General features: G+C 39.9%; 1 protein-coding gene across 14 annotated transcripts in view; it reads left to right on the top strand.

Annotated features, from left to right (window-relative positions):
- Positions 1 to 24,126, top strand: part of MAP7 (microtubule associated protein 7) — a 118,184-nt gene that overhangs the window by 2,017 nt on the left and 92,041 nt on the right. For 2 of the 14 annotated variants that reach the window (XM_027690266.1, XM_027690284.1), the window contains exon 1: positions 11,685 to 12,390. The exons of 2 other annotated variants lie outside the window; for them this stretch is intronic. In XM_027690266.1, coding sequence (XP_027546067.1) covers positions 12,261 to 12,390 — 130 coding nt within the window. In that variant the 5' untranslated portion in view covers positions 11,685 to 12,260. Of the gene's footprint in view, positions 1 to 11,684; positions 12,391 to 24,126 lie in introns of those variants that run through there. 10 more of the 14 variants (XM_027690295.1, XM_027690367.1, XM_027690320.1 and 7 more) reach the window with 8 other exon arrangements.

Raw genomic sequence — 24,126 nt, forward strand, 5'->3', positions numbered from 1 at the left:
CAGGAACAACCTCGTAGCATCTCAGGGAGCCGCTCAGCGGCTGTTTGGTCTGTCTGTGAGTGAGCAGGTGTATGTGCCCAGGGAGGGCCACGCAGATGGCTTCGGCTGCAGTCTGCTCCGCAGGCAGAACACCTGTGTCTGGATCCGGCTCCTTATGAAGGTCAACATCCCATCCTTGTTTGGAGAAATTACATACTGGTTGACTTATTGCCTCTGTTTACAAAACAAAACAAACCAGCAAAATAGCTCTGTGTGTTGTGGTGTGTATCTGGGTTTGGTTTTCCCCCTCTCCTGTGGCTGTCCACAGGGACTTTCAGGACTGATCTGGGGAAGTCTTTAACGGCACCACAAGGGCTTTGCAGGGAGATGTTACAAGTGGCTCCCTTTATTGTTGGGCAGATGGTCTGCTGCACTTAACTAGCTTTCTTCAGGTAAATGGCTCAATTACCAGGGTGAAGGGTTTTTTTCCTCTGCCATTCATAAGTGTGTAGATGGCAAAATGAGTACAGTGCTCAGGGAGTATGCTAGCTTATACCAGTTAGAATTTTTAAATGCTAATTACTCAAGCATTTTGTACTCCTAACAGGCTTTTCAGTGATTCCTGAGATGAGAAAGGCCCTCTCGTGGGGAATAACACATGGAGAAGCTTCTAAGGCACCTCATTTTATGGCTGCTTACCATCAGCGTAGTCATGCCTCTGCCTGTGGGAGTTTCCCCGTGCGTGCTCTGGGCTGCCTTGGCCAGCTCTGTGCACAAATAACAATTTGCTTAGGTGCTGGGAGACTAGAGAGAGCGAAGTGGTTTTGGATCATTGCAAAGAAGCTTTAATGCCATGATTTTGTGTACTGTTAGTACTCTCTTCTAAGTGAGTTTATTATTGTTCCTTTCTTTTTGTGACAAAATAAGTCTGCACTTTAAATGATGTCAGTGATAGTTGGCTTGCAAAAGCTGAACACTTGGGTTGTTTGCTCTGTAACTGCTGATGGGACGTTATTGCTTGCTTATCCTGGTGTTTTCTCCATCTGAGAATAAATTAAGTTTCATCTTACTGTGTTATCTTTTTTCTAACAACTAGATAAATTATTAGGGAAAACGCAAAGGTACAGAAGCATACAGTGGGTGGGAGCTGAAGACTTGCGCCAGCTCCCCATGGCTCTTTCCCGACGGGAAACCTGTTTTGCTGGGGAGGATTTATGCAACGGTATCGTGACACACAAGTTTCATCTCTCTGGCGGCTGAGACAGTTCCTGTTCCCTCCAAGGGGAGCTGCCGAGTGCAGGGCGCCTGTGTTGCCGCGTCACTGTGGCCTGAGAAGGGCAGGGGGCGGTGGGTTGTGCCCGTGCCCGTGCCCGGCTGCGGGCACCGTGGACACGTCCCAGCGCTCCCCCGCGCCGGCCACGGCTCTGTGCTCTCACTCGTACCGTAAACAGCGGCTGTCAGAGCGCCAGGTGTCGTCAGGATAACGGGGATCTCCAGCCAAATGTTACGTTGCCGTGAGGGTATTTGCTTACAAATGCTGAAAGTGCTGAAGGTTTGTGTGTTGTTAGGGTGCTTTAATTTCCATCCATAAGTATCTAAATGTTAGTCCACTGAGAGTATTTCCAGTCTTTTAATATATTATTTAAATTATGGATCTGCAATCCTTCTATTGTCACCCCTCTCTGATTAAGACCTATTCAAATTTTGACAATGTGCATCAGACCTTACGATTACTTATTTGGTCCTACCTTAATAATTTTTGAGTCAGTACTGCATTCACAGAGACTCACATTTATCATTAGCTTGTAGAATGACAATGATACAACTGAATAAAATGTATTAGTGTGGATGAGAGGGTTAAAATCCTTATAGAAACCACCCCTCAACTTTAGAAAGTTGGCAAAGTACTATCTCTTGGTATCTCTCATTGGTCAGGTAATGCCTACACACTGGAAAAGTTTGAACAAGCCTTTTTATATGCATGTTATGTAATGTGAGTCAGGCTGTCTTTCTCCACCCACCTACACCCAGTACTTCTAATGTAAAAAAAAAAAAAAAAGAAAAAGGGGGGGAGGGAGGAGATGAAACAAACCACAACAAACACAAACTCAACAAAAACCCAACACTCGCCCCCAAAAAAGCAAACCAAAAGAAAAAAAATCACACCCAAAAGAGCACACAAAAACCCTAACACAAAAAAACTCCAAAGCCAAACACTGCCAGAAAAAAAAAAAAAAAAAAGGTCTGAGTTAGTCAAAAATCAAGCCTGATGAATGATGGAGGAGCAGCTGGTTTAAGTGGTACTTCCAGTACAGGAAGAGAACCTCTACTAATCTAACTAAAGTAATATACATTGTCATTTTACTGGGGCTTTATTTTGAAAATGGAGATACTTCTGTGTGTGCTAATTCAAACTGTAAAAATTGTAAATTTACGGTAAGCAGAGATGGCAACCATTTTACTTGTATGACTGATTTGTTGCTATCACATATAAACAAGTTTAATACTGTACAGCTGAAAATTATTTGTGGTGTTAAAGGTAATTAAATGATCAGAGCGATAATTGCCTCGATTATGTAAATACTGTGTAATCTTGCAACAGTGTATTTTCTTTTCCACTTGAAAAAACCCTGTGTAAGTCTAGATCCGCAATACAAGCCACAGTGTGCTGCTGATGTTGTTGTGGTAACTGTCTTTGCACTTTCCTCTAGGAAGGAAATCCTTGATATGTGACCTCTGTTAGAAAAATGCAGTGGCGTGTTAGTATTGTGACAGAACAGGCTGTGTGTGTTATAGTCTTTTTCACCTTAAGAATGTGTGAGAAGTGATGCATTTGTTAAACTGCTTCAGATTTAGCTCTGCAGTTTTCCTTGGGTGTTGATTCCATGAGTGGAGTCATGCCATATTTGTTCATTAAAACAAGTAGAAGATATATTTATACCCTTTGTGGCTTCGTGGAGCAGTCTTGATAATATGTATCCTAGGACACCTGTCAGAGTTCAAGGAACACCATAAGTTGTCTGCCAATATGACATAACGGGACTAGGCTGCCTCACTATTCAAATGAATGGAGTTGAAAACCTGGCTCTTGGTGACAATGAGATTCTTCAGAGATGTGATAGAATGGTTTATGCTCCAGGCTGAGAGTCATTGTGAGACTAGATTATCGAAGGGGGAAATAAAGTACTGATGTCTCCAAATATTTCTCATGTCTCTGTGTGAAACTCTAATGTGTTCTCCCTTATCCAAAAGTCCAGACGTCTTGGTCACCTTCTAAGAAACATGTTGGGAACTAAGATGTCAGAAAAGCACTGGTAATTAACATATCACAAAGTAGTTCACAGGATTCCATCCATCAGATACTGTCGGTAATACAATGGAGAAGATTTTAATTTGGTCTTGGCATATCACCTTTTCTTTCATATTCACATTTCTATGAAAAGAGCTGAAAAGAGCCTGTTCTTTGACGTATGTTCATATTTCCAACCAGAAACTTAAAATGTACCTAAGTGCTCTACAAATGCTTGGTTCTCTTGACATGTATGAAAAACAGGTATTTTAAAAAATAAGTGCTGTTTTGGTTTTGGTTTTGTTTTGTTTTTTTTACAGACAGAAGCAGTGGCAACACTGCCCTGGCTATTAGTTGTAGGGCAATTGGCACTGATGACTTCTGTCTTCTACTGAATTCCTGTTTCCTACTGTCCTGTGAAGTTCCAATTCCTTCCTTTTGTTATTTAAATGACGATTGGTTGAAGTTACATGATATGTTCTACTGTAGGGTCTGATCCAGTATCGTTTTGTTATATATAAAGAGTGTTGGCTTAGAATGATCTAATATGTTTTTTATTCATCATGGTATGCCTTGTGCAATGTTTGTAATTAGTCATATTATGCCAATTAATTTAATTAAAAAATGTAACAAGTCTTGTTAATATACATCTTGTATTTGATTGTTTTATTGGTGTGTATGTGTTTAATGTGTTTGTGATTGATGAGGCTCTTACCTTCGTGTTCACGTGTCTTTTATGCTGATGAATGAGTTTGAATCAGAACAGGGCAGGGCTTCCAGCCTTCTCCTATATTTTTCCTGTGCATGGAAATGCACATAGATTTAGTTTTCTTTGACTGAAGGGAAAACAGTTAACACTTCTGTCTAGTCACTTCTGAGGAGTTCATTGGCCCAGTGTGTGGCAGCAAACTGGGAAGAGGTAACCTCCAAGAGAAGCTTTCTGTATCTGAGCACGTGCACAGATGTGTGTTTCTTGGTGGAGTTTCCTCCTGCTCTAGGCTCCTGTAGGCAGAGACTGCTGGCACAGCTGCCTGCCTGTGATTCACCAGAACTGTGGTGAGTAGGGGCTGGAGGTAGGGACTGGATAAACAAGTCTCCTCCATCACACTGAGGGGATTGCCATGGCTGCTCTAAGAACCCCTACACCTCCTCTGCTGAGGAATATGTCATCCTACTGTATTGATTAAAGTGATATCTAGAACATACACAGTCTTTCCAGCATATGCAAGGGGATGCATAAGCAGTGGATAAGCTAAAGGAGCCAAAGTAGTCAGGACAGTTAATAGGAAAATAATAGGTGACTGAGTTTTGTGTCTAGACCTAGCTTATTTAAAATCCACTGTCTTTTAGGCAGATATAGATAATACATCTGAATTCAATTTATTGAAAAGGGAGATACTGAGATATGAAACCAGAATAAAGATATGTTTGTTTAATAAACTCCAGAAGATAAAGATGCAAAGAGCTGAACCTGTCATTTTTAAGTTTACTTTCTGAAGAATCTTAATAATCCATTGCTGCTCCCCAGTTCCCCCAGAACACATTTAATTGGACATTTGTTTAGAAAAGCTGTACAGTTCTGCACTTTCTTGAGTTCTCTGCACTTTCTTTAAGCACCTTATTCAGTGGATCAATGAAGAACAAGTTCATGCAACTACTGTGGTTTTATGGCTCGATTTTTAGAAGTGAGTTGTTTCAATTCTTATTTAAAGCTATTCAGAGTGCCTCTGTACTCTTGACAGCAGGATTCTCATTAGTCAAAAAGAAGAAGGTTTCCCTTGTTATTCTCTAGGATTTTATATTCTGTCTAATTGATTAATGCAAGGGGCCTTTTATTCTTCCAAGAAGGTGAAAAGAACAAATCAATTATTATGTCAGATATTTATATACTAAATACTGAAGTTGTTTTAAAAAATTAAAGTACTGCTGTAAAAATGATCTGCCAGTCCTTTATTATCTTGTATATGGAAGTGAGGCCTTAGAGATATTTTCAAAGAGAAACTTAGAAACCTCTTTAAAGACAAGGTCCTTTTTTGAAAATAGAAAAAAAAAAATTAGGTGTGCATGATGTTTGAGACAATGATTGACTTAACCGAAGCAAATGTTTTTTCTGATACAGTGGCTATTTTTGCTATTTCCAAGTTAACTGTTAAAAAAAAAAGGAAAACTAGGTGGGAGGAGGGTATTGGGGGGAATCCTGCCTGTCTTTTTAAGGCTAGTTTGTTTTGTCCTAGATTTACATGCCATTGAAAAGAAGGTTTCCAGTCCTTTGATACTGAGTAAATAGTTGTTTTCTCACATGAGGAGGAGAAAAAACCCAAACCCTACTTTCTCAATTTTTTTTGGCATGACTTCCTGATTTAAGACCTAGTGAAATAGAAAGTAAACAGAGATGGGACTCCTGAAGGAAACTAGGGAGATAGTGAGTTTGAAGTCTAGTTAGTGTCTGTGTATTCCAACATTGTCCTGCAAGACATAGGGAGTTGGAGTTCATGATCTTTATGGATCCCTTCCAATTCAAGATATTCTATGATTTAGCATTGTCTATATTACGTATTTTTAAATGAGTTCATACAAAAAGCTTTTGACATAGACAATTAATATTGAAAATGCCTATACAAAATAGGATTTTGTGTTTTGACAAAATTTTTTTTGTTGTAATGTTTTTGCAGAATGGGATGGGAGATTTTAAATGCACCTTAACTTTCCTGATACTTTTTTACCAAGAAAGAAACATTTGGAACCTGGTTCCCAATGGATTGCTATTGTTTCATGCTGGGAAAACATGATTATAAAAGCAAAATGCCATTTTCTTTCTTGACGTAAATATGTAAGATAAATGCTTACCCTGCCCTGAACCTCTCAGTTCTAAGAAAATGAGAAATAACAGTGAAATATTGGCAATCTCTATGCTAAAATATTTACTTCATCTGTTTCATGTTATAAAGTACATTTGAGGGGAAGCTTTCCTTTTATGTTAAAAGGCATTGAATCAGCATCCAAGAGAAGAAGTGCTCTTCAAGATTTTCATAAATGACTCGGATGCAGGACTGGAAGGGATACAGAGCAAGTTTGCAGATGGTACAAAACTGGAAGGATCTGTAGACTTCCTCAAAGGCGGGGCACCCTGCAGAGAGACCTCAACAAATCAAAGGACTGGACAATCACCAACCATATGAAGTTCAACAAGGGAAAATGCCGAATTCTGCACCTGGGACAGGGCAACCCTGGATGTACATACAGATAGGGGAATGAAATGCTGGAGAGCAGTGCTGCAAAAAGGGACCTGGGGGTCCTGGTCGATGGCAAGTTGAATATGAGTCAGCAGTGCCCTGGCAGCCAGGAGGGCCAACTGTGTCCTGGGGAGCATCAGGCAAAGCATCACCTGCTCTGCTCTGCCCTGGTGAGGCCTCACCTTGAATATTGTGTGTAGTTTTGGGCACTGCAATTAAGAAAGATATTCAGCTCTTAGAGGGGGTCCAAAGGAGAACAACAAAAATGGTGAAGGACCTGGAGGGGAAGCCGTATGAGGAGTGACTGAGGTCACTTGGTCTGTTCAGCCTGGAGGAGACTGAGGTGAGACCTCATTGCAGTTACAACTTCCTCATGAGGGGAAGACAAGGGGCAGGCACTGATCTCTTCTCTGTGGTGACCAGTGACAGGAGCCAAGGGAATGGCCTGAAGTTGTGTTAGGGGAGGTTTAGGTTGGATATTAGAAAAATGTTCTTCACCCAGAGGGTGGTTGGGCACTGGAAGAGGCTCCCCAGGGAAGTGGTCACAGCACAAAGCCTGACAGAGTTCAAGAAGCATTTGGATGATACTCTCAGGCACATGGTGTGACTCTTGGGGCTGTCTTGTGCAGGGGTAAAGGTTGGACTCGATGTTCCTTGTGGGTCCCTTCCAACTCAGCAGATTCTGTGATTCTGTGAATGTGTAATTTGCTTTACAAATACATGTCTTGAATTTGTGGTTGTTGGGGCTTTGGTTTTTCTGTTGGTTGGTTTGGGATTTTTTGGTACCCTGCAAAAGAATGTTCTTCAGCTGTTGGTACCTTTGGATAAAACTGAAAAACAGGATGATGTTCTAAAAGCACTAAAGCACATGTGTGACTTCTTTGTTCAGTTTTTTGTTTTCATAGTCTAAATTTGTCTTTTCTTTATTGTTTCAATAGTTTAATGGTTCCTCAGTCGCTCTTATAAAGTCAAGTCATACGAAGTGTCTTAAAAGAGAAAATTATTTTATAAGAATCACTGAGTTCTAAGAAGAATTTTTCTGAAGCTTTTATTCTATTTTATAACTGGAGAAACCAGGGCTAGCACTTGTAACTTGCCTCAGGCTTTGGAAAGCTTAAGTGTCAGAAAGAAGAGCAGTGGCGAGCAGGCTGCCCTGGCTTCTGAAACTGGCTTGGCGCATCTGTGCCTCAAAGCTTTTTTTAACCCTTCTGCTGGCAGTAGGGAAAAAGGGGAGCTTGAAGGCTGGAGATTAACTAGTGGTCTATTCAATGAATGATCATAGCTGGGTTTCTCAATAGTGACAGACAGTAGTTTTCTTGTGTGTTAAGACTGAGAGCTTATTAGACCTGGAGGTACTGAGGAGTTGGGTGGTGTTTTGTTTGTTTGTTTGTTTGTTTGTTTGTTTGTTTTTTGGTGGTTGGTTTGGTGTTTTTTTTTTTAATTTTATTTTAATGTTGGCTTTTTTTTTTTTTTAATTAGATGTGGTGTGGGATGTGTGAGGTGGACACGGATGGTCTTCTGTCAAACCCTGACTTCTTGATTGCTTGCTGGTGTGGTATTCTTTTAAAACAGTATTTTAACTGTTCTTATGCTAAGAAAATAGCAGGAGAAAGACATGAGACTCCTATAAAACATAGCTTAATGATCATACAGTGGGTGTTCCATGGAGTGAGAGGAAAAATCTGTATATTATGATTCAGCAATGTCTTGAGTGTTTCTGTTCGTAGGCTTTTCATAGGCAATTTCTCTATAAGTTTATTTTGCCCCTTCTGCAACAGTATATGATCCTACATTGAATTGGCTTGATGTTCTATCATGTATCCTGACATACCCAATGATACAAGATGACTTTCAGTTACACCAGGTGGGGTTTTTTTCCCTTGAAAATATATAGTCCTAGTCACCACGGCCTGCCAGCTCTTGTGAAAGGTACAAATTTTCTTGTCTTCGCAAGGTTTTTCTTTTCTGTTAACTAGCTGACTTGCGTTGAATACTGCCTTTTGTCCTCCTTCCTCCCTATGAATCACAAAATCACAGAATCAGTTGGGTTGGAAAAGACCTCTGAGATCAAGTCCAACCCATGACCGAACACGACCATGGCACTAAATACCACATCCAATCTTTCCTTTCATGTACTGCTTGGATAGTTTACAGGGACTGAAACAGTCTTATCAATGAAAGAAATTGCAAATCTGGAGTTCAGCCATTGCAAACTATAAGATTAACCATAGTAGGCAGCATGTAGGTATCATGGTGACTGACTTCAACTTGCTTTTCGTTTCATAGGTAGAGATATCCAGTGTTAATACCTGATGGTAAAGTAGAAACATCTCTCAACATGTTGTTAAAAATATTTACATTTCCCACATCATGATATAATTGTCCTAATAGTCCTTGTTCAAACTGCTGTTTAAGACTGTTGCATATCAGATGATATTTTTTGCAGGTAATTGTATTTATAAAATCCAGTGGATGAAAGCGAATGTGTTTAAGTGTAGTGGTTTATCTGCAAACCTGAGTTTGTAGGTGTTGTAAAAAGGAAAACCTGAAAATTATCCACTGCACTCAAGATAAGCAGTTGCTCTCATTCTGTCTCTTGAGAGAGTCTCACCACATTGGTAAGAGCTCAGCTGTGATTGTATTAGTACACAGTATGACTAAATGGTTAGAGATGGAAAAAAACCGATAATAGAGGTTATGTAAGCAAATTATTGCTTTTGGGGTTTTCTTTTTTTAAAGAATTTAACAGCCTCGTTACTAAATTATGCGCCTCCTTGTTCCCTCGAGGGAACATTCTTTCATCTGAGTTTTCATATAGAAGCTCCCAAGCAGCTGAGACAAGGCTGGAATAAGCAAAGTTTTCCTCCTAGGGATACCTTGGGAATTTCTTTTTCTGCCCTAAACCAGTGGATTTTGGGAGGGCATGTGTGCACAGTCTCTTTTTATGCAGTGTTGGTACCTTTAATGCATGTTTTAATAGTGTTACTAGAAATGTTTTTCACACACACAAAAATAAAGACCCTGAGTACCTAAAGTTATACGGTATCTTGTATTATAATAGGTGTCTTTTATTTGTAATAGGTTGCATTTTATTAGGCATTTGGAAACGTGTTGTGGACTGGCATAGTTTTTAACCACAGGGGCCTTGAGATAAAATCTTGCTGCATAAGCTGAATGTCCTGTTGATAGTTTTTCTCTGTCACGTCTGCATTAGTAAATCAACAGGGAGAAATATGTACCTCAGTTGCCTGTGTGTCATTGCCCAAATCCATCTTCACCAGTCTCTGAAGCATCGAACTTGGTCGTTACTACATTTTGTACTCAGAGCAAGTCACTCGTGTGGGTGCAGGGGATCCTGCAAGGAATAAGAAAGTAATTCTCAGTCTTGTAGCTGTTCTGCATGACTCTGTTGATAGTAGGGAAATGGAGATGCTGAAACAGTCATCATACCTGTAAGCTGGGAAGCCCCTCCAGTCAGGTGTAATTTTGTGTGTTACATACTTATATGTTTTAAAATGCCTGTTTAAGATATTTAGCAATTAAAGGTAATTAAACATAATATTTATAAAAGGTAGGAATCCTTTCATAATGATTTAAAACAGTGAAACAGGGTGGAGTGATATTTAACTAAGCTATCATAGAAGTAATGTTTTCTGTTATTTTAGTTCTGTTGGCAACAGACTTGGCACATATGAAAAGTATTGATGGGACTAACTCTTGTCCTCTTTTTGTGGCTATATGTGTACTGTTATGTAGTATTTGTTGGAGGCATTAGGTGGATGGGGTTTGAGGAATGAAGCTGTTTCTCTTTATGGGATAAAGTACTAGCCTGTATAAATGCCACAGGGCTAATTGCTGACCTAAAGAACAGCTTGTGTTAGAGCTTTTTTCCTTACCCTTTTTTTTTTCTTTTTTTTTGGCCACACCCTTTAGTACAAAGCGTCTCTAACTGTAGACAAATGTCATTGTATACAGCTTCCGTGTATGCCCAGAGAGTCCAAGATGTAGCCCAGTGGCAGGATGTAGCCGGGAGGAAATACATACTAGAGGTGGGCTCTGGGCTCGGTTCAGACATAGTGTCCTCCTGCAAAAGACTGTTGGTTTGGTTTAGTGTGTTTAGTTTAGGGTGTTTAGTGTCTGTGCTGGAGAAGAAGGAAGAATAGTGCAGCTGAGCCTTCAGGTGGTGCTGTGTTCTTCTCCATCCACTGTGTTCCTGGCTTATGAGCCTGAGATGTGTGAAAACAGAGCTGTCCTGCCAGCTGAGCATGATCCAGGACTCCTCCGTGAAGAGCATCCCAGGCCACTGTGATACATACCATATTGATGTCATAAACTCTGACCCTTTTTCAGAATTGTTACCTGTGTTGTTGAGGTGATCAATGCATCTGTATCACCTCACGTTTTCAATGAGGCACTGACAGATTTGTCGACTAATGTCTGTGCCATCTTGTGGTGGCTGATTAGGTTACATCAAGATTCTCTTAAAAACAAAACCCTGAAGTGAGGAAAAAGCATGCAATTTTAACATTATAGAGTGATTCTAACTTGCAGTTTTTCTTTGATAGCATTTTGAAATGGTGAGCACACATTGAATTAGAGAGGTGGAAGTGGATGAAGATTAAAGTGTCTCTCAGGTGAAACATCCAGCATGTTGCGTAGTGGCATTTGGAGCTGTGAAGGATGGAACATGCAGATTGCAAAACTTGTGAGAAAGTGCTCTGTCACAAATGGCTAAAGAAAATCCAGAATGCTAGCATCTGAGGGAAATCAGTTAAATAAAACCACCCAGGCTGTTTGGACTTAGCTCATTTTGCAAAGTATATGTTAATGGTCGGTGCTGTAAAACTAATGGTGTGGTACAGAATATTCATTCCAAAAGAGATTTTGTTGTCCTATGTTGTCCATACAAGCTAGAAATTCTGATTTTGGAGTTTTCACACGGGGAAAAGAATGTTCCGACACCTGCCTGTAATTGTGGGTGTATGCATTCCTAATGCAAAAGGTATGTACTGCATAGGCAAGTGATTAAGGGGGGCGGTGGCACACATGACATCCAACATGCGTATATGGAAGAAGACTCATGCTCATTGTTTTAGGTTAGGCTAAAATTTCTAAACATGAATAAACAGAGCAGCTGAGCAAAAATCAGGTTCATGCCTGGAGCCTTCCAGGCTTCTTTTCATTCAGTGCTCATCTGCTTGTGCAAGCACAGCTCCATTCTCCCGCCGCCCTGAGAGGAGGAAGCAGCAGCCCCTGCTGCTGAGGTGCTTCCAGCTCTCTGCAAGCGTGCAGGAGACAGCGTTCCCAAGGCCGGCTTGCTGCAGCTGAGGAGACAGCACTCATAGACCCCCCTTTGATTAGGATGTGTCAGTGTTGTCAGGGCAACTGTTAACAGCGGCGTATCATATTTTCTCCTCTTGTGTTGCGTGCTGAATATTTTAGCACGCTGGTTGCAGGGAAGAAGGTGCTGCAGCAAGGAACCTGGAGCGGTGGGCTGGGATCTGATTGAACAAGTTAAGACAGAGAAGAGCAGCATCCAAACCAATGTGCCTTTAATTAGGGCTTTCCTTCAAGGTGGGGAAAGACTGCAAGCCTTTTGCTGCCGACTGGATGTTGGTATTTGTCAGCTGTTTGCATACTGCTTATCCATAGGGGATCTGTTACAAGTGCTGAAATGAACAGGCAGCGTTGCAGCTAGTAGCTAAGCAGGGGCTGGAGTTTCTTACTTTTTTTTTTAATAAGCAAGAGGCAACAGCAGCATGCCTGGTTCAACTACTGCCCTCCGACAAGAGAGACTGAAGAAAAGTGCCAGGCCAAATCCCCCGGGTTTATTCACCATTGATGAAGAGGATGAGCAGCAAAAGAACGGGAATTCCAAAAGACTGAAAGGTACGTTGCAGTTCTGCAGTGTGATCAGGGCTGTGTGTGAGATATGCTGCACAGCAGGCACAGCGTTTTATTAGCTCTTCTGTGTGCTAGAGAGAGTCTGTAAGTGGCTGGTGCAGTTTGGCAATTCATGTTGGCACCCACAAAAGCTCTGTGTATGATAGGTGTCTGTATTTAAATCCCCCGGCTTGTTATGCAATCAGTTGCTTTGGCTATGAAGAAAAAAGTACCTTTTAGTTATTAACCCCACTTCTTCTGGTAGGGATAAGGGTTCTGCATCAGAAATACATTGGTGAATTTCTGTATGTTTACTTTGATTTCTGTTCACACTCTGGACAAATAACTATTAAAAACAAGGTGATTGTAGGGTTGGAGAGTACAGAATGCAATACCAGCCTGTTTAAGAAGACAGCTTTGCCAAGACATTGTAAAACTGGCTATACTTCCATTTCTGTGCATGAGGGACAGTGAGCCTTTAGCAGAGTGTAGAAAAATACACATTGTTCAAATATGCTGACTTAAGTCTGACAACAAACCAAAACAAATCAAAGAGAAAACACAAACCCTAACAAATTGTAACTGTTAAAGGAAAATATTTGTGGTGGTTAAGGTAGGTGAGTGATGGTGTCAGAGGGATCCTAATAGCCATTGATTTATAACAGGTCTGTTAAGCCTGTGTAGCCACTGTCTATCTTATATCATCTAATTACTGTTTCCCTCATGGATCCTGCAACTTACGATTGTGACTGGAATTTTTATTCTTTTTTTTGTGATCAAGTGATTCTATTTATATGAACACTCCTTTTTGTGGTCTTGTTGGGGAAGGGGGATGAATTGTATCAGTTGTTGTTTACAAAACAAATGCTAGTTTGTAGCCTCAAGACACTGTTTTAAATTTCAGATGTTACCATTCTACCATGTAACAAGAGACGCTAGAAAGCATTTAAATAGCAAATTTATACTATGTGTATTTATTAGAGCTGAATAATTTACAGCTAACTGATTTATTTTCCTGAAGGAAGAAGGTAGCTTGGTAGCTTTTACAAACAATTTCAGAGCACAAGATTATTCTTTTTCTTCAGTTCGCAGCTTGTACTTTTTTTTCCCCTCAGAATGGATTTGAGTATCATGATAAAATATATATTGCTAGCCATTGTTAATGTGCCTGTTGTGTCAGGGTCTTGTGTACATAGTTACCTGCTATTCTGTATATTTGAAACTGCTCATATAAAATGGAGATACAAACTCTAGTGTGAGGTTATTGAGTTTTTAATGTTTTAAGAAGCGTATTACTTTCCTTTGTCACCCACTGGATGACTTCCAGAGTCAACAGTCCATAAAGCTAAAAATCAATAATTTTCCTGGTTTTGTTCAATAGCACTGATAGTTTCCCAGGGTAAAAGTTCTTGTTGACTTAGCTTCTCTTTTCTACTTGCAGCAGTTATACAGATGTGCTTATCCTTTGTCTCTTTTGTTTTAACTGAGATTTGATTTTCAATTATTCCTTTATTTTCTCTTGTTGCTGTGAAATGTAAATAGATGAATGTGCACGGGAGCACAGGCAGCAAACAAACAAATGCATGTGGTTTTAATAAGATAAACATTTGGTGACTTACCTTGACTGCTCCTAGTGAGAAATAATATAAGAAACTGTACAAAATATTTTGGAAATATATTCATTTGCTTTTAGTTTCGTAAATACTTAAAATGGCTTATACTGTCTCTAGAACAGAACACCACTTACACACCTATATATGTGGATAAATAACTACATTTGTACATTTGAATGTGTTATCAGTCATTAGGTGGGTTAGAGCTGGAGTGCCTGGTAATGGAGAATGCATGTACTCAGCGTGGTGTTCTCCCTACCTGATACCAAATAAGGTCACTCCAATGCAGCTCTGACTATGTGATGGACCCATGTGAGGCTTTCTTGAGTCTTTAGTGTCTGCTACTTTACAGTGTTTGCTCTTAGTTCTTTACTTGTTCTGTTTACTCAGCAAGCACCTGTAGCTGCTGAGAGGTTAATTCCCCCCCCCCTTCTCTAGCACATTCTAAGTCAGTGTCATCTTTGTGTGAGGTGGGCTTTATGTCGTCTTCATCTGCAGTTTGTATTATCATGCTGGATCTGTCTTTGTACATCAGTTTAAAAGCCAAGAAGCCTTTAATGGATCTGATACTCCAAAGTAATAAAGAAATTCCTTCCTCCATTAAAGGTATTTGAATATCATCACAAGATTTAAAATAACCAATATTTTCATAGTCCAGGTCTTCTCAGAATACTTGAAGACTTGATTAGACTTTGTATGAGAGTTGTTTTTGTCATCTGGGAAACAAATATTCATATGGATCTTAAAGTGGCTGACATTTGTGAGGTTTTCTGTAAATTGATTTTTATATAGGCCATTCCTTTTCTTGTTTTTGGCTGTCTGTATTATAATTGGAGAGGTCTGGTAGGCAATGAGTTTGTTCCTCCAGTGCAAGCGAATAATGACAATGTTAAGGATTTCTTTTTTTCAGTCTGCAGATATGAAAAGCCTGCAGTGATCTTTGTAGCCATGTGTTCCTGATACTTCCTTTCCTTTGATGTGAATTTTATTCACTGCTTTTTCACCAAATATTTTAACTTCCTCTCCTCACCTTGTCTTTGGGACAAGGCCTGCATTTTTGTTATTTATCTGTATGGCACCTGCTATTGCAGGGTCTTGAGATCCATTTGTTGTGTAGTAGAAGAATGCAAATAAAAATTACTTTGAATATCCCTTTTTACCTTCATTAACAGTCTCTGATCTCCTTTCCCTTTATAACATACAGGAATGAATTTTACCACATAGTAAACTCTTCAAATACAATTTTTGCGGGTTTACAGAAGGTTATTTTGCATTTGAATTAGTTTTTTGTTAAGTTACCAGCTTTCCAGCAGTTCTGCAACTATATCCTCAAAGAAACCAGACAAAACAGGAAGAGAACCATGCACTTAACAGCTTCAGTATTTTCTTAAAACTTGTGTTGTAAAACAAATACTGTTTCTGTGACTGAACATAGTGTGTGAAAACGGTTCTGTACGTAAATCACAAAGATAGGGCTGAGTAAAATAGTGTTTAATTACAGGTATCCATCCTCTGTGTGTGAACTTCAGCCTCAACCATTCTTTGAATTCAGGCACAAACAATTCAATTTGCCTCATGATTTCTCTCCTCTGCTCCTGTTCATTTTGTGCACCTTGGATGTAGTCTTAAAATTCAATTCTATGAAATTTTTAGGTGATGCCTCCTCTCCTTCCTCTTAGGAGAAAGACCTTCTCAGATTGTTGATAATGTGTTTCTAAAACTGTCCTTTGAAGAGGCTAGAAAAGTAATACTCATGCTTCTGGATTATGGATTTGAATACTTAATAACTGACAAATCAATGAAAAGTCTGAACTGACTTAACCATGGAATCCTTCACCTTCCTGTTTATTTAAAACTGATCAAGGGAGTGTACCTCTAATCTGTTGAGTGGGTATTGCTAATACAAAGCTAGACATTTATGCCCTAGTTTTCTGAACAGTAACACTGATTCTTTGTCATCTTGAAAACAAGAGAAGTGCTTTTTTCAGTTGTTTGGTAAATGGCAGTGATGTCAGTGATCACCAACAGGTTTTGCCACTGTTGCATGGATGGCAATGAGCATGCTCATTTCAGATGTAAGGTTTATTCCTCAAGAGACTTGAGGGAGATTTCTTCTAACACAACTGTTTATGTGCTTAGTCTCCATGTTCTGCACCTATTAGGGAAATATATATTTCTTTTTAAACTCAGATTTTCCAACTATTAGTTCAGTTGTTGTTTTGTTGCTGTGTGTCTATACCCAAATGCAAGCTTAAGATACCTGAAAGAAAAGGGAACTTGGCATCTTCAAGGGCATTAAACTGATAGTCCTGGAAACTGAAACTGGATACTTACAAAACAGGTATTGCATGGGGTGTGGAAGTGTAATTTTATCCCACACTGCGGAGTCTGTGCTTCAGGCGGGATCCAGAATGACAGCTTGGTCTCTGGCTTCCACCACGCTTTAAACCAGCAAAACTGCCTGGGATGGTGGTTGTCTCAATGATGCCTCTTGATGCTAATCAGTAGGCTGACCTCCAGTTTGTTTGGGGCAGAACAGTGAGCAATTGTCAAAGGCTGATGAACTGGCTCACCAAAATCAAGTACTGGAAGTTTTCTTGACAGTTGGTAGCCTTATCTTGCCCATCTGCATTTGAGGCAAAGTGAGGGGAAAGAGTAGGTGGAAGGAAGGAAAGGTACCAATTCCCATTACAGTGCTGGTTGTGTAAAGGGGCAGGGCTGAGAACCTGGGCAATGTGATTTGTCATCCTGCACCTTCCAGTGAGCTCTTCTAGTGTTTCTCTGCACTTCCTCTTTCTTTCTGCTAGCCAAGGCCAGGAGAAGAGGGGTCTAAAAGTATCAGTGATTTTTCTGGACATCTGTTTAAAAACAACTCTCAAAGTATCTGGAAGGTACATTCCTAGAAAAGCCCTGTATTCATTGCCTACTTTGCAGCTGTTGGGGTAAAGAAGGAAGCTATGTTTTTTTCAGGAAACTACTGCAAAGCTGTCTCAATTGTAGAGTTTCCCCATTCATAGATGTAGGTGCTAGGTAGCAGGAAACATCCCATTTGTAATAATGACACAAAGAGATCCTAATATGAAGTAATTTACTAGCAGTACAGCAAAGAGACTATGCTGAAAGTCTGGGGGATAGCAGGGAATATATCTGCAGACCAGTGGAGCAAATCTGATTTGTTCAGTCCCTCTGGCTTTCAAAGTGAAAGTCCCAGGTCTGAGGACTTGGCCTGTGTTGTAACACAGTCTGTTCATCAAAGTGTGTGCTGGGATTACTGACAGTGCTTATCTATGCTGGGTAAGAATCATCTTACACTTCTAGGTCAGCTATATGAGAAGAGGCTTCCACTGATGATTCTGGAGGATAGCATTCAGATATTTTGTTGACTTTTTTGGGGGGGAAACAGCTTGTGGTCTATTCATGTGCTCAGGGAGCATATTTGACATTGAGTATGTCGATGGCAAAAGTAAAAAAAAGTACAGTGTTGGCAGTCTTTAAGTTATTTGTTAAAGCAAATTCAGTTTAACTTGGCATGTGAACTGAGGGATAGTCCCATTTAAGGAAAGACTGAATTTTGCAAAGTAACTTTTTTAAATAAACAGGTTTATTTCAACCAAGATCTAAATGATAACATAGTGTTCAGCAGAGCTGTCCTTGTGAGAACAGGATGTAGTATTTGGCTACTGTACTTGCAGGACAGAATGCTTGTTGAAGTTGCAAAAAGATTGGAGTTCAATTTATTTTGCATAACTCTCAAGAAAGCTTTGTATAAGAAACACCACTCATGAAAATTGATAGCAAGCAGTGGAGTTTCTTCCTTATTTGCTATTACCACTGTAAAAGTTACGACTTTAAAAACCTTGAATTTGGTATACAGTTCTAACAGTGTGGAAAATACATGCAGAGGGAATGTAAGTTTATGATCATTTCTTATGGGAGGGAGAGAAACCTGGAAAGTGGCAGATCTTTCCAAGAATCTTTAAATTCTCTGAGGTCTTGCATTCTTTTTTCCCCCTGAAAATATGCAAATAAGACTCTTTGAAAGGGTTTATACAGTAACAGGCCTTTGGAATAAGTTGACAGTAAGAAGAAATGGACTTCTGTGCCCTATTGTACTGCATTGCACATGCCTGCGTAGTACTGTGTTTTTATTTTGCAGTGGAAAATTGAGGCAATAGCTAAGCATGTATTTTTAAAAGAAATATGTTGCAGTTACATCCCCTGATGTTTTTGTGATTGTGGTTTTGTTAAGAGTCTCTACTCTTGCTGCTGTTTGCAAGCTTGCTCAGAAACTGCTGTATCCTAAATTGGCTTTGTATCCAGGTATGTAAAAGTCTGGCTTTGTTTTTAAGAGAAAACCTTTTGCTTGTCATATTGAACTCCAGAGAAATCAATGAGTACTGGCCTAGAGCATTGCTTCTGGTCATAAGCAAGTGACAATGGAGCTCTACATAATATCGGGCTCAGCTCAATCAGTGGGAGTACATAATTTTTCTTCCTGCCCAAACTCACATATGTACATTCTTTGGTTACTCGTCTACCTAATAAGAGTAATTTTTGTGCCTTTTTAATTTTTTTCCTGCTTCCTTACATTTAGTCTGTACTTTACAACTGGAGATCTTGATTTTCTGGTGTGTGAGAATTGAGAGTTCTAAATGAAAGCGTCTCAAAATAGTCCTGTATTATTATCAGAAGTCTCCTCAGAAGTGATTTGTGGTTGTGGGGTTTTTTGTTTGTTTTGTGAGACATGCTAAGGTATTATTTAATCTAGTCTACCCAACCATATGCCACAACAGTAATGTGCCAGAAGAACAAATGCCACAATGATTGATGCAATTTGCTTTATTTTAATGAACTGCCTTCACTCACTGAAAGTGCATCTCATAGTGTACTGTTTTTGCAGCCAAGCACTACTTGAAACTCATACATATGAGTTTTAGCTGCACTGAGTTGAAGCGTGGTATGAATAGACACTGATATCTGTGGGTCAGATCTGCATAATGAAGGTGAAGGAGGCTATGGGGCAATGTTTGATAAGCAAATAAAAATGCAGATGAAACATCAGAAATTAAATTAGGGACTATTCTAACACTTGGACTTTCTCATTGCTTGAAGTAAAATACTTTTCTTTTTCAGTGGACTGGAGTCACCTGTACCAAATTCTACACAAAACACTCATTGATTTATAGGTTTGACTATGACAGCCATTGAATAGCCAAATTTTCCCAAACCCCATCTTAGTGATCTGTATGTATAGATGTAGCATAACTGCTTAGTCCAAGGTAGGAATGACTAGGGATAGCATGCAGATTGTATAAATTCTTTTTATACTAGCAGTTTCAGAGGAGAAGCACTTGAATGTTAGCTTCACTTTCTCCTTTAAATGATTAACTTGCTGATTATGGCTAGATTAAACAAACTTTCCAGTAGGCAGGTCACTGCAGCTTAACCTGGATGCAGGTTTCTCCAGAAAGTAGTTGTGCCCCTGTACTAGTGGAGGAGACAAGGGGTTTGGGGCAGGCTGTACAAGTGGAAAGCTGTACTGCTCTGTCAGTGCTGACATGGACCTGTAGCTGTACTCTGTGTGTGTTTGTGCTGGGAAACTCTTTAGTTGTTTTGAATTAGAATAGTGCCTTCTGTAGCTTCAATGGCACAAGATTCTCTGTTAAAGTTCGTTGAAGTTTTTGTTCCCTTCTGTTAATTCTGGGCAAATAGATTATCATCTAGTTGTTTCAGATCTGTTGAAGCTCTTCTGATCTGTGAGGAAACACAGTTTTTCTCAGGGACTAGCTTTAGTTCTTCAGATTTTAGTTTATGTCTAATTTATAGAGTTTATCTGTGCAGTTGTCAACAAGAGGAAACTAGGTTTGGAATTACAAGTTGGAGCAAATTAAGCACAGGTATCTACTGAGACTGTAAAATGTGGCAAGGAGCAGATTCCAAATCACAGAAATCTTCCAGTTGATGCCTGTCACTTAGGAATAAAAATTCAGTTAACTGAAGCATTCTTTCTTTTCTGGTGCTAGTGTCCATACTGCTGGCTTCAGGGAAAGCAGGGATTTCCTGTTAGAAGTCATACTTGTGGATTCACAACTGGTCCCTCATCTCAGTAAGTGGTCTTCAACCACTAGCCAGTGGAGGCTAGAGTTACAGTCAACTCCTTGGCAAACTGACTCTTTGCCTCTTGTTCTGAGTTATCCAAAACCCTCAACAAGCCAGGAGAAATGGTCAGGGTACTGGAGATCCCAGAAGGGACTTGATGTACTTAGAGACTGAATTTGTAGTTTGGTTGCTGGCCACCTCATCAGTCTTTATTTCTCTTGTTTAATACCACTACTGTCTGAACCTCCAGTTGTGCCTAGTAAGTGGCCTAGTCCTTCACATGGAGGTTTATTTGTTTGTTTGTTTGTTTATTTATTTTCACAGTCAGTGCTCTTCTGAGTCTTCCTCTTACATCTGAAGCTGATGTAGGATGAACTGTCCTTCCACAGTCTGGTATACCAGGCACAACTGCTCACAGATCTTTTCTGTGATCTGCTGCTGTCTTTTTGTTTAGCAGTGGAGGGTTATGTAAAGAGGCTGGTGCCACTACAGACCCCTGTAGCCAGGAAATACTCCAGCTGGTGGAGTTTTGTATTCAGAGGAGCTTTGCTGCAGCCTAGTGCCATAGCCACCTCCTATTGCATGGTATGCTGTGCTGAAAAAGTGCTCTCTTTCTGTATCAAGCACAGGGATGCTCCCTGAAAGATCTGAGGATAATGGATGACACAGAAAACATTAAGAAGAATTTTTATTGTGTTTCTGCTGGGAGACAATAAGGAGAAGGAGTGAGGAAGTAACACTTTCAAAATTAACTTTTCTGTAGGATGCCCGAATTCTGATTTAATTGCTGGAAATGTGATTGTAGTGCTGATGTTTTAGGCAGAGGCAGTCTGACTAGTTGAAAGTCCAATGAAAGATCCTGGAGCTAAAATCTCATAGTACCCTAAAACGTATTGTTAACTGTGCTGAAGTGGCTTGGTTTTTTTTTCGTTCTTGAATTCCAGATATTTTTCATCTTCATTTTAAACTCCTGCACAGGCAAGGCTTATTATAGAACTGCTGACAGAACTTGATTCATACTGTTGTATCTTGGTATACAAAGCTATCTTGTTTCTCGATTCTGCTTCAGAAAGCTTTTCAGAAAGCTGTTTTGGAAATGCAGGTTTATCCAGTTACCCGCCCTTGACACGAAAAGTCATTCTTTTACACAGCCAGTCCTAGCTTTGTTTTTTTCCTTTTTTCTGAGTTAGTTTCCTCATTGCCTGCATGCTGACTAAATGCACTGATGAAAATTACAGTGCTAAATTTTGGCTTGTATGCTAGGACACCATGAATCACATCAAACATGTCTGAGCTGTTTTTGAAGACACAGAGGTATCATGTCAGTGGAGTTTGGCTTATACTTCTGAGTGCAGCAGAGGCAGTGTGATGGAGAACAAACTGATCAATCTTCTTACCTGTCATTCCTTCTTAATTGTAACAGTGCTTTCATTGAAGAATGTGCACCCCATCTTGGAGATGCAGTCCATACAAATTCTAGACAATGCTACTTTCACATTTCACGTGCATTCCCTCTCACTAGAAAAATGAAAACATGTTTACCTCACTCTCTTATTCCCTGCAGCAAAGGAAGGAAAAAGTAGGTTTTGTCCTGTTGTTTTTTTAAAAACATAGCCTTCTCTACCCATTTAACTTTGTTAGTGATGTGTTTACTTGCAGTCTGAAGTGCAAAATAAGAGGTAAAGAAAAAAGCAGATGGCAGTTGCCGTCTGTAAACCAGAAAAGGACAGCAACAACCAGCTGCTGAGTGAGGTATTGGCAATAAAACCAGGCTGCAGACCAAGCAGTTTGTGCTTGTTGTGCCTGGGTTATCAGTGTTTTGGTACATTCTTACACTTCCAATCTGCTTTTTCTGAATTGTTCCATAATGTATTCATATACTTTTGTGCCTGTATTTTTCTTCACGAGGCTATTCTCAAGTTTAAGAAACACAACTGTCATAGTTTGTGTCCAGGGAGTTTCTGTGAGCCTCACCATCCCTGTGAATTACCTGAATTGCTGCTGTATACTGTATCTCAGATGCTCAGTGTCACTGAAGGCTGTATGCAGAGTAGCCTGGCTTTTCACTATAGTGTGTTTAACTTAAATCTTTGTAGACAGTAACTGATTCAGGAAAGCTGTACAGTGCAGACTGTGCTGCTCACACCACGGTGACGCTTATAGATGCCTCTGTTTTCTGTTAGGATTTTGTTTAGTTGCCATCCTGTTTGTGGCATCTGCATAATGAACAATGTTCCTAGACTGAAATATTTAAGATGACAGTATGATGTTTTGATTCTTCCCTTCCTAAGAAGTGATGACAGCATCTCCATGATTGCGATGTGTTGGAGTTCTGAATAGGCTCCTGACCCCAAGGTGTGTAGAGGTGATTTATGTTCATCTTAGCTCTGCAAACAGGCTCTGCTATTGCTCGTCTGTAAACAGGAGTTCAGTCTGTTTTGCTGCTACTAGCTGTTTCCTTTAACGGAACTCTTAACTAATCTCAGTGAAGATTTAGCTTACACTTTGAGGAAGTGCTGCTGTTACGGTCCTTCTCTTGATACTCCAGACTCTGATTTTGGAGTTTTCTTAAACTTGTCCTAGGATTTCTTTTTGAAAATATCAAGATAATTGCCAGTAGCAAGCTCTTATCACTAATCTAGTCCCAGATGGTGGGACTGTAGCTTTTTTTTTTTTCCCCCCTATAAATCAAGGCAAGATGTGGAAGTCTGCAGGCCAGCTTTCAGCGGAGTCGTTGGTCAGAGGTACTTTAAGATGTGATTGGCATGTTTTGTTTCTGGCGAGGGGGTTGGATGGTGTTGTTTTTCTGTTTGGTTTTTTTTGTTTTGTTTGTTTGGTTTTTTTGTTTTGTTTTGTTTTGAGGGGGTGGTTGTTTTTGTTTTGTTTTGCTTTGCTTTTTAAGTAGGGGAAACAGCAATCTGGGTTTGTAAACTTGACTGGTAAGTTCCCAGAACCTTTCAGAAAGGTGTCTCTGTTAGGGAGAGAGGTTACCCTCCTGCTTACCATTCGCTCTACTGTTTTGCCCTTTTTGTGGCTCCTGGGGGTGTGGTTTGAAACACTGCATCCAGTGAGTCACATAAGCAGACCTCTGCTCTTGAAATGATGTGAGCTAACATAGCTTAGAAAGAAACAAGATAGGGAGCAACTTGATGAGAGGGCTCACTTTTGTATTTGTGATGTTAGTAACATCTGTTTTATTAGTTCTTAAAATGAGCCAAGATATTTCTTATAACAAACTGGGTTGGTACAGTTACTGCATGCTAATAAATGGGATGTTCTGTGAAGTAAGCAGGATCCAACAGCTGTAATTCAAAGCAAGATTTTGAATTTTTCTCCATGGTTACAGAACCTGTTCTAATGTGTATCTGGGAGGAGGGGGAGACATCTGCTTTTTTTTTTTAAAGACTTACCTTCCTCTTTCTCAACCAATTCCCTTCAAAGAATATCCAACCTGAGCTCACTTTGGTAGACTGGAGTAGTGTGAAAGTACACCAAGATAGGAGGCTGGGAGTGAGAGGCTCACGAAAGTCAAGATAATCATAGAATGGCTTCAGTTGGAAGGGACCTTAAAGATCATATAGTTCCAACCTCTCTGCTGTGGGCAGGGATGTCGCTCACTAGACCAGGTTGCTCAGGGCCCATCCAATGTGGCCTTGAACAATTCTGGGGATGGGATGTCCACAACTTCTCTGGGCAACCTGTTTTCCAGTGCCTCATTATCCTCACAGTGAGCAATTTCTTTCAAATATCTAACCTAAACTTACTCTCTTTCAGTTTGAAGCTAATTCCCCCTGGTCCTGTCACTGCATGCCCTCGAAAAACGTTTCTCTCCAGAAGGCATTACCGTGTATTTATAAATACAGAGGCATACTCTTCAATTGAGGAAGGCTTGTTTTTTAATTTTAAAGCAAGTGTCTTCTGAGACTGGCTATTGGACAACCAGTTATTGATGAACAGTCATTCTGAGATGTGTTGCAAAGACTGCCTTTTCACATGAAAATTCTTGTGACTTACAGAAAAAATACAATAT

This window comes from Neopelma chrysocephalum, unplaced genomic scaffold (assembly GCF_003984885.1).
Source record: "Neopelma chrysocephalum unplaced genomic scaffold, ASM398488v2 Primary Assembly neopelma1_23, whole genome shotgun sequence".
In the NCBI taxonomy this organism is placed as follows: domain Eukaryota; kingdom Metazoa; phylum Chordata; class Aves; order Passeriformes; family Pipridae; genus Neopelma; species Neopelma chrysocephalum.